Here is a 13,903-nt window from a genome sequence, read left to right on the forward strand (position 1 = left end):
TGTGTGTGTGTGTGTGTGTGTGTGTGTGTGTGTGCGCGCATGTGAGTCAGTGTGTTTTTTAGCGTGGGTACATTCTGTAGAGATGTAGGAGACTAAATGCAACGCAGTCAAGTGATTTGAGAAAAAAGAAAATAACTTTTTTTTTTCACAGCGTTTGATAATTTTAATAATCTAGAAATTAACAATAAGAGTTTTCCCCACTGCGTGTAAAAGTGCCACAACATCACTTCTCCACCATTAATCTCCAACGGGCGCTATTGCTCTCCTATTGCCATAGCAACAGGAGATAATTTAGAACATGCCTAGGATGCTAATTGTCGTATTTACCACTCTCGCAGGCATTTAAAGACTTCCGAAGCAGGGCTCATACTGAGATCCCTCTACAAGGTAGAATGATGCACTACATCACTGAACTGCAATTCCCTCAGCCATTCAACTGAAGCGCAGGATAAAGTGACTTGCATACTGAGTCAACATTAATCTCACTTAGAAGCAGGTTTACTGGTTAGGAATCCTGTTCAAGGAAGTTGCAGACATGGGTTATCCAACCTAGTACCTTTCAGCTAGGAATCCAACACGCTTCAGACTACACTATCTGCCCCACAATAATACATACCACACAACAGACTTAATCTTGCAGTTTACAATTTGCATGACCTACATGATAATAAGAAATGGATCAATTATTAATTTCTTTCACCCTGGCGCTATCCTCATAAACGACCAATTACAATACATTTCATTGAACGTGTCACAGGCCTTTTGTACTGAGTTATGTCAAACACGCAAAAGACAAAGCACATGACACGTTTATATTAAAATAAAGCTTTAAAAGATAAAAAGAGCCGCCTAGCATCACCAGGCGAATGGCAAACTGCAATTAGTCTGAACCGCTCTGTTTACTGTGATTTCCAAAGGGCGTCACCAACAAGAGCAGACCAAAATGCCTCTGGATGCCATTGGATATGCCTACAACCAATCATAGCAAAGAAAAGGGTGACGCGGCAATGGGCTACGAAAATTTCTCGAAATCTTAAAGTGCAGTGCCTCTGCTTATAAAGAGCCGCGTCATAGTAGATAACCCCCCTACACAGACACGCACACACACGCACACATTACATTTATTTAGCTTACGCTATTTTCCAAAGCGTCTTACATAAGTGCATTCAACAATGTAGATACACCCAAAAAAGTGCAAGAATCATTTAAGGACATAAAATCTGCTTTAAACGGTACAATAGAAAAGGATTATTATATGAGTTTGCTACCAAAGGCAGAAGTTGGGTAGGGTTTAGCTGTCCAGGTGGGCGGGGACCAGGGACAGAATGAAAGGAAATTATTATAGAGTAGGAGATGAAAAGGTGGCTTTAGGAAAGGTGGTGACAGCAGGTGAATGGGAAATGAGGACTGTACGTCAACTGCCCCTTTTTACAAAGTAATTAACAAAACCGCCCGGAAGTAGGGTGGAGGAAGGGTGGGGAACGGGGGGATAGAGGAGGGTGGAGCAGATGGAAAGCTGGGTCTTTGGAAGATTGGATTCTAGATTGATCAAAGGAGCTTTTGGCTGCAGATAGAGAGGTGGAAAAAGAGGAGAGAGGAGAAATTGGTAGGCAAGAAGGTCGACAGGGTGCATTGATTTGCCCCTTGTTCTCTCTGACCGCCCGTAGCACGCACGCACCGAGTCAGACAAGCAGGCCACCGGATCGAGCCCTCAGCCTGCCGAAAGATGAGAGGACAGAGACACTCCAGAGAAGAGGACACAGAGGAGAGAAGAGTGGCCGGGCAGAGGTGGGAGGCATGAGTCAGAAGGAGTCAAGTGAGGGAGAGCTGACCCCTTGAGCTGAGGGAGGGCTGATGGGACAGATGAGGCGAGACAATAGGGAGACAGGAGCTTAAACTGCAGTGGAAGGAGGTTTGGTAGATTGAGGGATGGAGAGAGAGTAAGATTAGAAGACAAGTAGAGGAGACAAGTAGAGGACATACAGAAAGCAGTAGAGCAGTTCCTGGGGAATATGAGGCCGGGTTGGTTGCCAGCTCTGTGAGTGAGGGGGGAGAGAGCTTATGTTTTTAACATGAAATGATTTTCCCTCCCATAGTGAAGTAATCAGTAGAGTTTAAGAACGAGTCCGCTTTAGTGATTGAAATCTATCCGGCTCATTGAGCAGTCAGGTTGGTCAGGCATTGCGGCGCTGGGAGAACAGGTGATTAGGGCTGGGCGGCTACAATTGTGTTTAGCAATCGCTGGGAAGTTGACAAAGTTTACGTCATTACTGCTGAACGGGATGGTTTCCCTAGCATCGAGATCCAAGATGTTCCCTCAGGAGTATCATGTCCCTTAACAACGGCGATCATTAGTCAGTAATGACGCATATGGTATCACGCACACAAACAAACACACACACAACCACACAAACTCACACACACACACACACACACACACACACACTCACACACACATACACACATCTGCACTCTCTACAAGTCGAGTAGCCTGGAGACAAGGACACAGAAAACAAGCAGACATTTGAGTTGTACGAGTGAATAAAAGAAATAATTGTCCATTGATATGCATTTTTCTTTAATGAAATAATGAAATAATAAAATCAATGAAATTTGGATCATTAAATCAATACATGCATGCATGTTTTTGTGATACAAGATGCTATAAAGGTCCATACCGCACACTCATTGAGCTTCACTGTGATTCAGATGACATAGTTGTAATGGCAATGTCTTTCGAAACGACTCCCGCAATATAGTGTTTTAATCATGTAATCTGATTTTCCATGAAAGAAGTTCAAGCCTGCCATCTTGGTAACAAAGTATAACCAAGCAACCAGTTGTCGTTATACTCATTTGAATGGTGAAATAGCACCGAGATGGCAGCTTGCCATGTGCGTTATATCATGGCAAATCTGTTAACGTTCTGTTTCCCACGGTTTCTAAAAAACATTGTCCGGTAAAAATATTTACAGGAAGAAGGGGTCCGTTTTGTAAGCTCCAGTGCACACCGTTCTGCAGACTGGTTCTTTGTTTTCAGATATCACAGGGTTGAATTGTCTTGATGGTTTTGTTACATGGTCACAGATAAAAAAAATACTGAAAATCTTGCTATTCTTTGTAAGCAACATCCTTTCTATCATGTCTCATAAAGAAATATTAAAACCACTATAAATAGACATGCATAATTAAGTACATTACTAATTAGCGCATGAATGAGGTTGTGTTATTAATGAATGTTGTTTTACTGTCATTGTCTCTAAATATAGATTAGCAAGATAGATTAGATGGCTTGGTGCACCATAGCCAATAACCATTTATTACTGGCAATTACCAATCATTGTCAAGTCGTAATAGATGGTTATTGTAGAGCGGCCATAGAGTGCAACAGTGTCCATCAACCCAGTTGTGGTTTCAGCCCTTTTTTAAAAGGTTTTGAAATGTATGTATTTACGGTATTTGTAGAAGGCAAAAAATAACAAAAGATACAACTTGTTTTTAATGTATCCATAGATACATACATAAGATGTACAAGGCTGAAACACACAAATAAAACACACACATTAAACTGACAGAATTGTAGTTCTTCTGGTGAAGTAAAAATGTATATTAATGGACTGTTAAATCTGCTGGACTGGTCAGGCAGGCAGAAAAGCCTGCTGCTTGGCTGCTTTGATCAGCTATAGAAGAATACACTACATCAGATATATTGAAGAGACAGAAAAAGAAATGCATGCAGACATTGGAAACAAACATGGTGTGTGTGTGTGTGTGTGTGTGTGTGTGTGTGTGTGTGTGTGTGTGTGTGTGTGTGTGTGTGTGTGTGTGTGTGTGTGTGTGTGTGTGTGTGTGTGTGTGTGTGTGTGTGTGTGTGTGTGTGTGTGTGGAGATATGATTGTGATGATATACACCCACTTCCAACCACTTCTATTGATGTATATCGTCCACACTGTTAACAGGGACTTTGTCGAAATGCATCTTTAAATCAAACGTAAACAAACACATGATTCACGCACGCACGCACGCACGCACGCGCACACACACTCTTTACTCACCATTGGTGTAATTTCACCACATTGCTCATACATTTGTCAAGCTGTCTTATATGTGTTCTCTCTGTTATTGTTCTAAGAATACTATACGATTCAAATAAGCAGCAATAGAATAAAAACGTACACAAAGTTGCGTTCAGAATCGAGTTATGGAGTTGATTCAATCTGAGTCAAAGGAGGAAACATCTGACGTGTGGACATTATGGAGCCTGGACCTGCTCTTATTGCCGGGCGGTGTCTGCCTGGCCTCCTGAGACCATCCTGTGTGACAGGACCAGTCAGTGCTAGGGGGAGGGGGATCAGGTCATGACAAAGCATGGACCACCGCAGTCTGCAGAATATAAAAAGTATATAGTATATATATATATAGATAGTAAAGGAGCTCCAAAGAACAATGCAGCAATCGACAGAGCATTCAAATCGGTTAAGACTTAAAAGACTTATGTTAAAGAGACTATGTTAAAGCTAAACAGAAATTACTCGAAAGCTTTTGTCTTTTATGAATGAACGATTTTTGACTGAATTTGGCAAAGTAAAGAGGGCAGGACCTCGCTTCGTTAATTAAATGTGTATGGCTGGAGGTTGTTTTTTAAAAATAGCATTCAAAACACTTTTGAATATTTTTTTTGCTCATGCCCGAAACCATTGTTTTGCTTTCATCTGCAAAATAGTTTGTCCTAGGTTGTTGAAAAATGTGGTTCTACATTCAATATTTAAGTTCCACCATTAATGACTGTTGCCTTTAGAAATGACCCAGTTATTTATACCTACACATAGAATATATAAGCGCAGCTCAAGAGGAGAGGGCGGGAGGCAGGGAGAGAGAACCAATAGAAGAAGAGAGGAGAGCAGATGCGGCCCTTGGGCTAAGACCGCTGACTCATCACGTCTCATCCCATTACTTCATCACATCATTGACCCTGAGCACTTCCTCTCGAACCACACACACACACACACACACACACACACACACACACACACACACACACACACACACACACACACACACACACACACACACACACACACACACACACACACACACACACACAAACACACACACACACACACACACACACACACAAACACACATTCTCACAGACACCCACGCACACGTGACGAAAGGCAGAGATGGAATAGATGGATAGAGAAAGTTGGGGAGAAAGTTGGAGGGAGAAAGAGAGAGAGAGAGAGAGAGAGAGAGAGAGAGAGAGAGAGAGAGAGAGAGAGAGAGAGAGAGAGAGAGAGAGAGAGAGAGAGAGAGAGAGAGAGAGAGAGAGAGAGAGAGAGAGAGAGAGAGAGAGGGAAAGAGAGAGAGAGAGAGAGAGAGAGAGAGAGAGAGAGGGAAAGAGAGACTGGTAATGGTAACAGATAGTGAAACTGACAGCCTGGATTACTTAGAGTGGAAAAACCCTGTCCCTACCCCAGGGGACAGACATCCAGGGAGAGACAGAGATAGAGGGAGATAAACAGAGAGAGAGAGAGAGAGAGGATGTTTTCAAAACAACGCATTTCCTATTCCTGCTGCTCCCTCACAGCACTGAGATCACCTTGAGCGCACCCAGAGGAGAAGTTCCTTCCCCCGTAGCATCTCAATAGGCTCCATTCTGTTACATCATACACACACACAAACACACAAACACACACACACACACACACACACACACACACACACTGGAGCTCTAAAACAGAGGTGTTTGAGTCAGTGCTCATCCATCATGAAAATGGCTGAATTATGTATTCTTGTGCTGTTGCTCCTGCTCCACGTGGGGCCGCGGTGACACTGCAACCTTTCCCTTAACCAGCGCCTACGACTGGGATGCTAGAGCGTCGGGCTTGACTAGACCCAAGTGTGTTAGGTTGTATTTCTACTGGACTGGCATCCGACGACCAGTAGGCTGTTGTTGCTGTTGTTGTGGTTGTTGTTGTTATTGCTCCAACTGTTTGGGTAAAATGAAATAGTAATGCTGGATAGAGGCAGGGGCTGGAATAATAAAACGATAACGGGGCAAACTGCATGTGCAGAGGGCGCATTGGTTCCAACAGAGGGTTATAAATCCAACGCTATCGTGGTGCAACGTTAAACCGCTAGTGCAGTCTCCTACCTCCCATTGTTATTTTAAGTCAAGAGAAGTACAAGTACATCACCCGTGGAAAAATTAGAGACGACAGAATAGCTGTTGCTGTTGCCAGGAGAATGCTTTACCAGGGGAATCACATTGAGACCCAATACATTAATCAGCCTCCATTAGAAAATATAATACTGGATGGATGACATTTTCCGCATCCAAATCATCTCAAGCAGGGTCTGTTCATAGTTTAGGAACAGTTTAGTCTAGTTATTCCACTATAAACAGAGATAGAAAAGGCCTGGGAAAAAAACCTTGAGTAGCTCGAGCTTGATTCTGCGATGTTCTTTAAGAAGCCCCAGGAAGCCAACCTTAATCTCTGGCTCCCCTCGAGCTATGCCTGGAGATGGCATAGTGCAACCAGTCACACACGGGCAGCCAGGCTCCAAGTCAACATTGGAAGAGGCCAATCAGCGAACCCCAGCGCTGTGGATGATGACGCCATCAGGTAGAGCACTGTTAGAGATCTCTTCAAGGGCTAAATTCATAGATTAATATTTATCTATGCTTTATTTGGACTTGAGAAGTTTTTACCTCAATGAAAATGGTAGCCGTTAGTTTCGGTATTGGTGTTGACTTCAGAAATATGGCACTTCAATACACGCCATCTGGAAGGTGGGATAGGACTGAAGCTCATCCCAGTGGGCTGGAGTTAGGTTGAGCGATGAAAGCCACCTCAACAAACACTGCCAACAGCGGACCTTCCAGAGCTAATGAGCATAGTGAATATGGTCTCATGTATCATTGCCCATTGCCGCATGGATAAAACGCTGAAAAAATGACGTAGTTTAATTAATGTGAGATACGATGACATCATGATGTAACAGAAAATCTGCAAAAAACAATGTTTATGTGATGAAGAATTATTAAAGAAATGTGCTGATTGAGAAGCTTGGGAAACATTCATCATAATGCTTCAGTTGCTGAGCTGCATTTTACACCTTCCTGAATCGTCAGAGACAGGGCAAACGACGGATCCGGATTATTAATAATTTTCTGTTTGCTTTTATTTCTGTTGCATTATTCAGTGCACCCTCCTGAAATTGTTTTATAGGGATGAAAGAAGCAATCACAGTATGTGTTGATTGTCCAATGTGAGTGAAAACTGCCTTAGTCAACGAAAGCAGTGCCTGCCACCCACTTCACTGAATGAGCATAAAGTACGTATATAATATAATAAATATACATAATATAATATACAAGATATATATATGTTATTTAAAACAATTTAATGAAATAATCGTGACCAAAACAAAGCCCCTCACATCACCACAATATTCCACAAGGGTGGATTGCACTATTTTTGTGCACTGGAAGTCTAGACTTTCTAAAACAACTCTGGCTTATAAAAATGCTGTGGCAACAGTCCCAATAGAGTAGGAGTCACTAAGAGTACATTGATCTGTAAAATACACCCGACAAATCAGCACACCAAGTTGCATTCCCACTCAATGTCTAAGGCTGGCTGACTTTCAACCACCAAAACATCCCTGCTAGTACAATCAACAAGTTCTATTTCATGAATGGCCGCATCCCATGGATCCCCAATGCACGCCATGGTTACCGCAATTATTTAGCAACAACAATACCAACATGTCGGTAAACATGGCAGCTTGGCATGAAACAATCCAGGCAAACATCCCTTCGACCCGGCGTCATGGTGAGATCCAGCACGATGTGTAGAATAACCCACGGTTGATCTGAGACCGGATCCCTTCCCCCGCCCATCGTACACCATGGAGCAAACATTCAGCCCCACAGATATTGATGCCGCCATTTACAAGCACTTTCATCATCACTCATTCACCAGCAGCTGCTCTTAGTTGAAACAGCATTGTTTTTCCCACCATTTAGCTGCTGTATAAGCTAAACACACACACACACACAATCTCACACACACACCCCCACACGCACGCACACACACACACACACACACACACACACACACACACACACACACACACACACACACACACACACACACACACACACACACAGACACAGACACAGACACAGACACAGACACACACACACACACACACACACACACACACAGACACAGACACAGACACACACACACACACACACACACACACACACACACACACACACACACACACACACACAGACACACACACACACACACAAACATACATGCAAACCAAATCTGCAGCTAGAGGGGAGATACCAGATTACCATAAAGCTAAACATTCAGTCAAAACATACAAAGGGAGATAATACGGCAGCTTTGACAAGGACACAGATCATTGGCCTACGATCACGTTGGTGGAGATCATCCCGATCCCGCCTAGCCTTTTCCTCAAGAGCTAGTCAAGAGTGTCCAGTGTGATCAGGCTTCAATGACCTCCAGTTTCTCTTCAAATTGAAATCCACTCTAGAAAAAGCCATTTCAAAGCGCGATGACATTTATGATGCCATCAAGTAATGATGCCCCAGTCCCTGTTGTGAGTGTCTGACATAGACAACACAGATAATATTATAGGGTATGCACTTATACCACAATAATTATTATCAACTTTTTAAAGCAAACTAAAGGTTACATTTATTTCTACCAAACTGCACACATGGCAATAACCAACCAAGAGGGGCAGTGTTCTATGTAGATAGAACATCTGCTTACATGAGTATTTTTGGCATATAAATCTTTCATTATCTGTATTTTTAGTACCTGGACATGAGCCAAAGTGAATACACCATTTCACTGATGATCCCTATAACCTCTGTGTCGTGTGTGGCTGTCTTGTCTAAATAAAAATGTCTCTGCCTCGTGATTTAAATGACGCCACCAAGCGTCAATAAATCCGGAGCAGAAGGATAATGAGAGAGCCATGAAAGACTTAAGCGTTTATCTTTAAAGGCACAGCAAGAAGACGAGAAAGAAACGGTGCGCTTCAATGGGATTGGCTGAACCCAGAAAACAGTAGCAGCGCTGACAGCCTTTAACGCAATGCATTATGGCCCGGCAGAATGTTACCTTCAACCGCTTTCAGAGGACAGTTGGTTTATTCCGTGGTACCGGCGCAGCTTCGATAACGTACAACACACAAATTGTTATCAGGTAATGATGTGACAACCACTCATGTATTTGTGCAACATTCACTCACACACAAGCCCTAATACACACACATACACACTCACACCAAGAGGCACACAGTCTGTGTGTGCGCTGTGAGCTGGGAACTTGAACCGTCTTAATTTCTTCCTTCATATCGCATTGACCTCATCCATCATATCTAGTGACCCCAGAAAACAGCATTTGATTCAGGTGGCCCACGTGACGCGCACGCACACACACACACACACACACACACACACACACACACACACACACACACACACACACACACACACACACACACACACACACACACACACACACACACACACACACACACACACACACGTCCACCTCAGCCACTCACCACTCGTGCTGCGGCTCGTCCACCACCAGCAGGATCTTGAACTTCCTGGAGAGCGAGGGCGAGGCGGCCGACTGCTCCACGAAGCCGGCCGCCGTCTGCTTCACGGCGTTGGTGATGGAGCTGAAGGAGCTGAAGAAGCCGGAGGAGGAGGAGGTGGAGGAGGAGGGCGGCTGCTGGCCCAGCGGCGGCTGCTGCGGCTGGCTGGGCAGGGTCTGCCGGCGCTCCAGCCCCACCGGGGAGCCCTGGACGGGGCCCGGGGCCCTGGACGGGGACTTGGCCGTGGGGGAGGGAGAGGTGGAGGGGGCGGGGACGGTGCCCGTCTGGGACGGGGAGGTGGCGCTGGGGGGCGGCGGCGCAGGGGGTTCGGGCCTCTGGAGGTCGGTCATGTAGCCGTTGGGGAGGTTGGAGATGAAGCTGCTGTCGGACAGCCGGCGGCGGAGGAAGTTCATGGCGGCGGTGGCGGCGGCGGCGGCGGCGGGGTGGGGGTCGCTCAGGGGTCGCTTCTACGGCTCGGCGTGCCTTGTGCGTCCGTCTGTCAGCCCGGGTAGGTTGGAGTGCGGGCGAAGAGGACAGGTAAAAAGGTGTCAATAAAGGACCAAGCGGCGGAAGAAAAAACAAAGAATAAAGTGCTTGAGCAGCGCAGGAGCAGTGGCTGAACAGCAGGACGTCACTTTAACAGGAAGAAGAGACACAGAGCGCTGCCAGCGGGGTGGTGATCGAAGGAAGGAAGGGGTGGATGGATGAGGTGCACTCAGCCGTGGTCCGGTCCTCAACAGACAGCTCTCCAGCGTGTGGAGAAAAAAAAACCTGCGGAGCGCTTGTGCATGAGCGTGTTGGTCCTCCTCCCCCCCGCAGCTTCACACCCAGTCACGATTGCGCGTGTTGTGACGTGTGTGTGCGTGCGTGTGTGTGTAAGAGAGACAGACAGCGCTGGTGTTGTCCCCTTTGGGTAAGGTACGGGTCGCTCCCCTGTCGTATCTGCCTCCCTGCCGACCAAGCTGCTGCTAGAGAAATGTGTGTGCAAGAGGATGCTCTGGCTCTGTCCTGGCTCCTCTCCCTCGCCCGCTCTGCTTGTGTCACGCTTTCACTTGCTCACGCTCTATCTCTCTCACGCTCCCTCTGCCCTTTATCCCTCCTTCTCTCTTTCTCGCTCTATTGCTTCATTCTCTCTCTCTCTCTCTCTCTCTCTCTCTCTCTCTCTCTCTCTCTCTCTCTCTCTCTCTCTCTCTCTCTCTCTCTCGCTCTCTCTCTCTCTCTGGGTTACTCCACCAATTTAAAATGCTTGCTGCCCACTGTGTTACCCTGCAAGCTCATTGGCTGTCTCCCCATCCCCTCCCCCTCCTCTGCTTGCCTGTCATCATCCACCTACATCACTACGTTGTGCGCTTGTACCGCAGCCTGCTTCATGTGTGATTGCGGTTGCACGTGTGTGTGTGTGTGTGTGTGTCATAGCGCTGTGTGCCGTGTGCAGACTGATGAAGGGGTTTCCTACAAGCGTGCAGAGGCAGAGTTGCTCCCCAACCCCCACTCCCCGGCATGGTTCACCTCTCTCTCTCTCTCTCTCTCTCTCTCTCTCTCTCTCTCTCTCTCTCTCCCTCTCTCCCTCTCTCCCTCTCTCCCTCTCTCTCTCTCTCTCTCTCTCTCTCTCTCTCTCTCTCTCTCTCTCTCTCTCTCTCTCTCTCTCTCTCTCTCTCTCTCTCCCTCTCTCCCTCTCTCTCTCTCTCTCTCTCCACCCCATGCTGCCCTGTCTTTATGGCCGTTCTTCATCTGCTTGGTCCAGCCTCGCCCCTATCCCTGCTTCAATTATCTAACGTCCTCTTCTTCCAGGGTGACCTTCATTGCCTCTGGCTTCAGATGTAGCGCGCGTGTGTGTGTGAGACTCTGCGTAGGTGTTAATACATGCCAGTACAAGGGCTACCTCCTTATATACACGTCTATGTGTGTGTATTCTATGGAGGAAGGATTCATCCTGTTGGAAACGTGCTCATGCCTGCGTGATGCTATTAAAAGCCTGTGACATATGGGACGATGTGTGATAGAGACCACCCGAGTAAACATGGCGCTGCAGTGGAGACACACAGGGAGCCAGGAGAATGTGTGAGGGACACAGATAAAGAGACACGGGGAGAGGGTGAAAGAGATGGCGAGATAAGAGGCAAAATGGCAAAAGGATCTGAATGGGGGCTACTGAAAGGGGTGAGGGGAGAAGAACAGGTGAGAGATGAAGATAGGAGAAAAGAGTTTCAGAGGGGAAAAGGTTACTCGCATCAAACTATTCATATTCACTGTTTGTATTGATTTATATCGATTGTTCAGCCCAAGTTATTCCATCCACTGCAACACGTTGTGTTCCACAGCACCGCCTGTGGTGCAGCTTAGCGGTAATGGACGGGGCTCCGGGAGGCTGCTGTGATGTATGGCCATTCCTGGGCTGCTCCGCTCTACTGAAAGAAAACGCCCCTCAGGGTCGGACCAAAGATATTGAAACACAGAAGTGTGAACCGTCGTAAACAACACTGAGCAAAAAATGGATTCGGGCATGGCACAGGGTTTTACTGAAAGATTAAAATACTGACATTGATTTTATGAAACTAATTCCACAGCAGTTTGTTGAGCCGACAAGGAAAATGTGCCAACATCTACAAGTGATTTGCCTTCTCCCGAGTCGCTTTACAACGCTAAGTTTCATTATGCCACATTTCATCCCGGGGCCAGTCTCCATTATACATGCACTGCTTGAAAGATGTACTCTGGTTAAATACTGCAAGGAACAGGCTGTCTCTGCAGTCGTTCCTCAACATCTTCCCTTAAAAGAATAAGAGGCCAGAGAAAAACAAAAACATGTGTACAACATTATTATACAGAATTAATAAATGCCTTTCTTGAAGCCATTATAAAATTAGTTTGAAGTGAAAAAACATACATGAACATTGTGGATTAAAGATACTTTAAGTGATATTTATAGTAAGTGTAAATAAGATCTATATTCCCGACTGCCATCATGTACATAGAGTGCTTGTTCAGTAACATGGGACTTCTGGTGCCTCCGCTTTGCAGTAAAAAAATATAATAATCTTGTATCCCGTTCCCACTTTATCCAATCACGACTCCACAAACACATCCCCATGTCAGGACGTAAGGTCTTTAGAGGAGACATGCTAAATGGACCATTCCCTCGCTACTTTGTCTCCTTCCTGGGGGGGGGGGGGGGGGGGCAGCTTCGGGAAGGTTGTCTGCTTAAAAAAAGATCAACAATCAGCCGGTTTGTTTTTGCTTAGTCAGAGCAACTTGGGGATTCATTGCAAGGTCCTGTGGGAAGGCAGAGGGGGCAGAAGATGGGAGAATCTGAGGCAGATTCCCCAATCCAACCAAGCATCGACTTGGATAAACCAGGACATCATTGTGATTCACCTGGGTGGGAACAGCGGTGGGAAGGAGGTCCAGACCAAAGCCACTCTAATGAATGAAACCGCTCAACATGCTGCTGCCAGGTGTCACTATGAATGATAACACGGTTGAGAAAGGATGTGCGGGAGATAACGTCTCGATTTACCAATGCCAAGCTGCTGTTCTCGCTGGGACCAGTCAAGGTCTCAATGGACCCAGATGATGTTCGATTTGGAGCCTGTGTGGATGTTTGACCGTCTTTGGCATGGGTTGTATTGTATTAAGCATTTCAACATTTAATTGTTACCTTAGGTTACAATAAAGTAAAGAACGACGAGGCTGAGACAAGTCTGAGAAGTATGAGGCCAACATAATTCAACGTCCAATGTCTCTTCTTCTGATTTATTTTTCTTCAATGTGGAACTCGAGCTACATATGAGAAGGTAGCACAAGCTTTGAGCCATATCTGAGAAATATGAGAAACTAACCTAGGAGGCTGCCCCACTCCACCTAGGAGGCTGTCACTCCACCTTGGAGGCTGTGACTCCACCTAGGAGGCTGTGACTCCACCTAGGAGGCTGTGACTCCACCTAGGAGCCTGTCACTCCACCTAGGAGGCTGTGACTCCACCTAGGAGGCTGTCACTCTAAATAGGAGGCTGTCACTCCACCTAGGAGGCTGTGACTCCACCTAGGAGGCTGTCACTCCACCTAGGAGGCTGTGACTCCACCTCGGAGGCTGGCCGAGGTGTTCCTTGACCTAATAACTGTTTCCATTGAGGTAAAGGAACAGAGGGAAGGTTTTCTTAGTGAGTGTTGTGTGCTGCCATGTCCGAGGGCTCTCGAGTGTGGGGGGATGGCAGGTTGAACCTGTGTGCATTGATTGCTCAATA

The 13,903-nt window shown here is 46.0% G+C and overlaps 1 protein-coding gene across 1 annotated transcript in view; it reads right to left on the reverse strand.

Moving 5' to 3' along the window:
* The window catches only part of syn2b (synapsin IIb), a 50,705-nt gene extending 40,632 nt beyond the window's left edge, over positions 1-10,073 (reverse strand). Inside the window, exon 1 of the mRNA XM_056606791.1 lies at positions 9,625-10,073. Coding sequence (XP_056462766.1) covers positions 9,625-10,073 — 449 coding nt within the window. The remainder of the gene's footprint in view (positions 1-9,624) is intronic.
* Positions 10,074-13,903: the final 3,830 nt, after the last annotated feature.

This window comes from Gadus chalcogrammus, chromosome 13 (assembly GCF_026213295.1).
Source record: "Gadus chalcogrammus isolate NIFS_2021 chromosome 13, NIFS_Gcha_1.0, whole genome shotgun sequence".
Lineage (NCBI taxonomy): Eukaryota > Metazoa > Chordata > Actinopteri > Gadiformes > Gadidae > Gadus > Gadus chalcogrammus.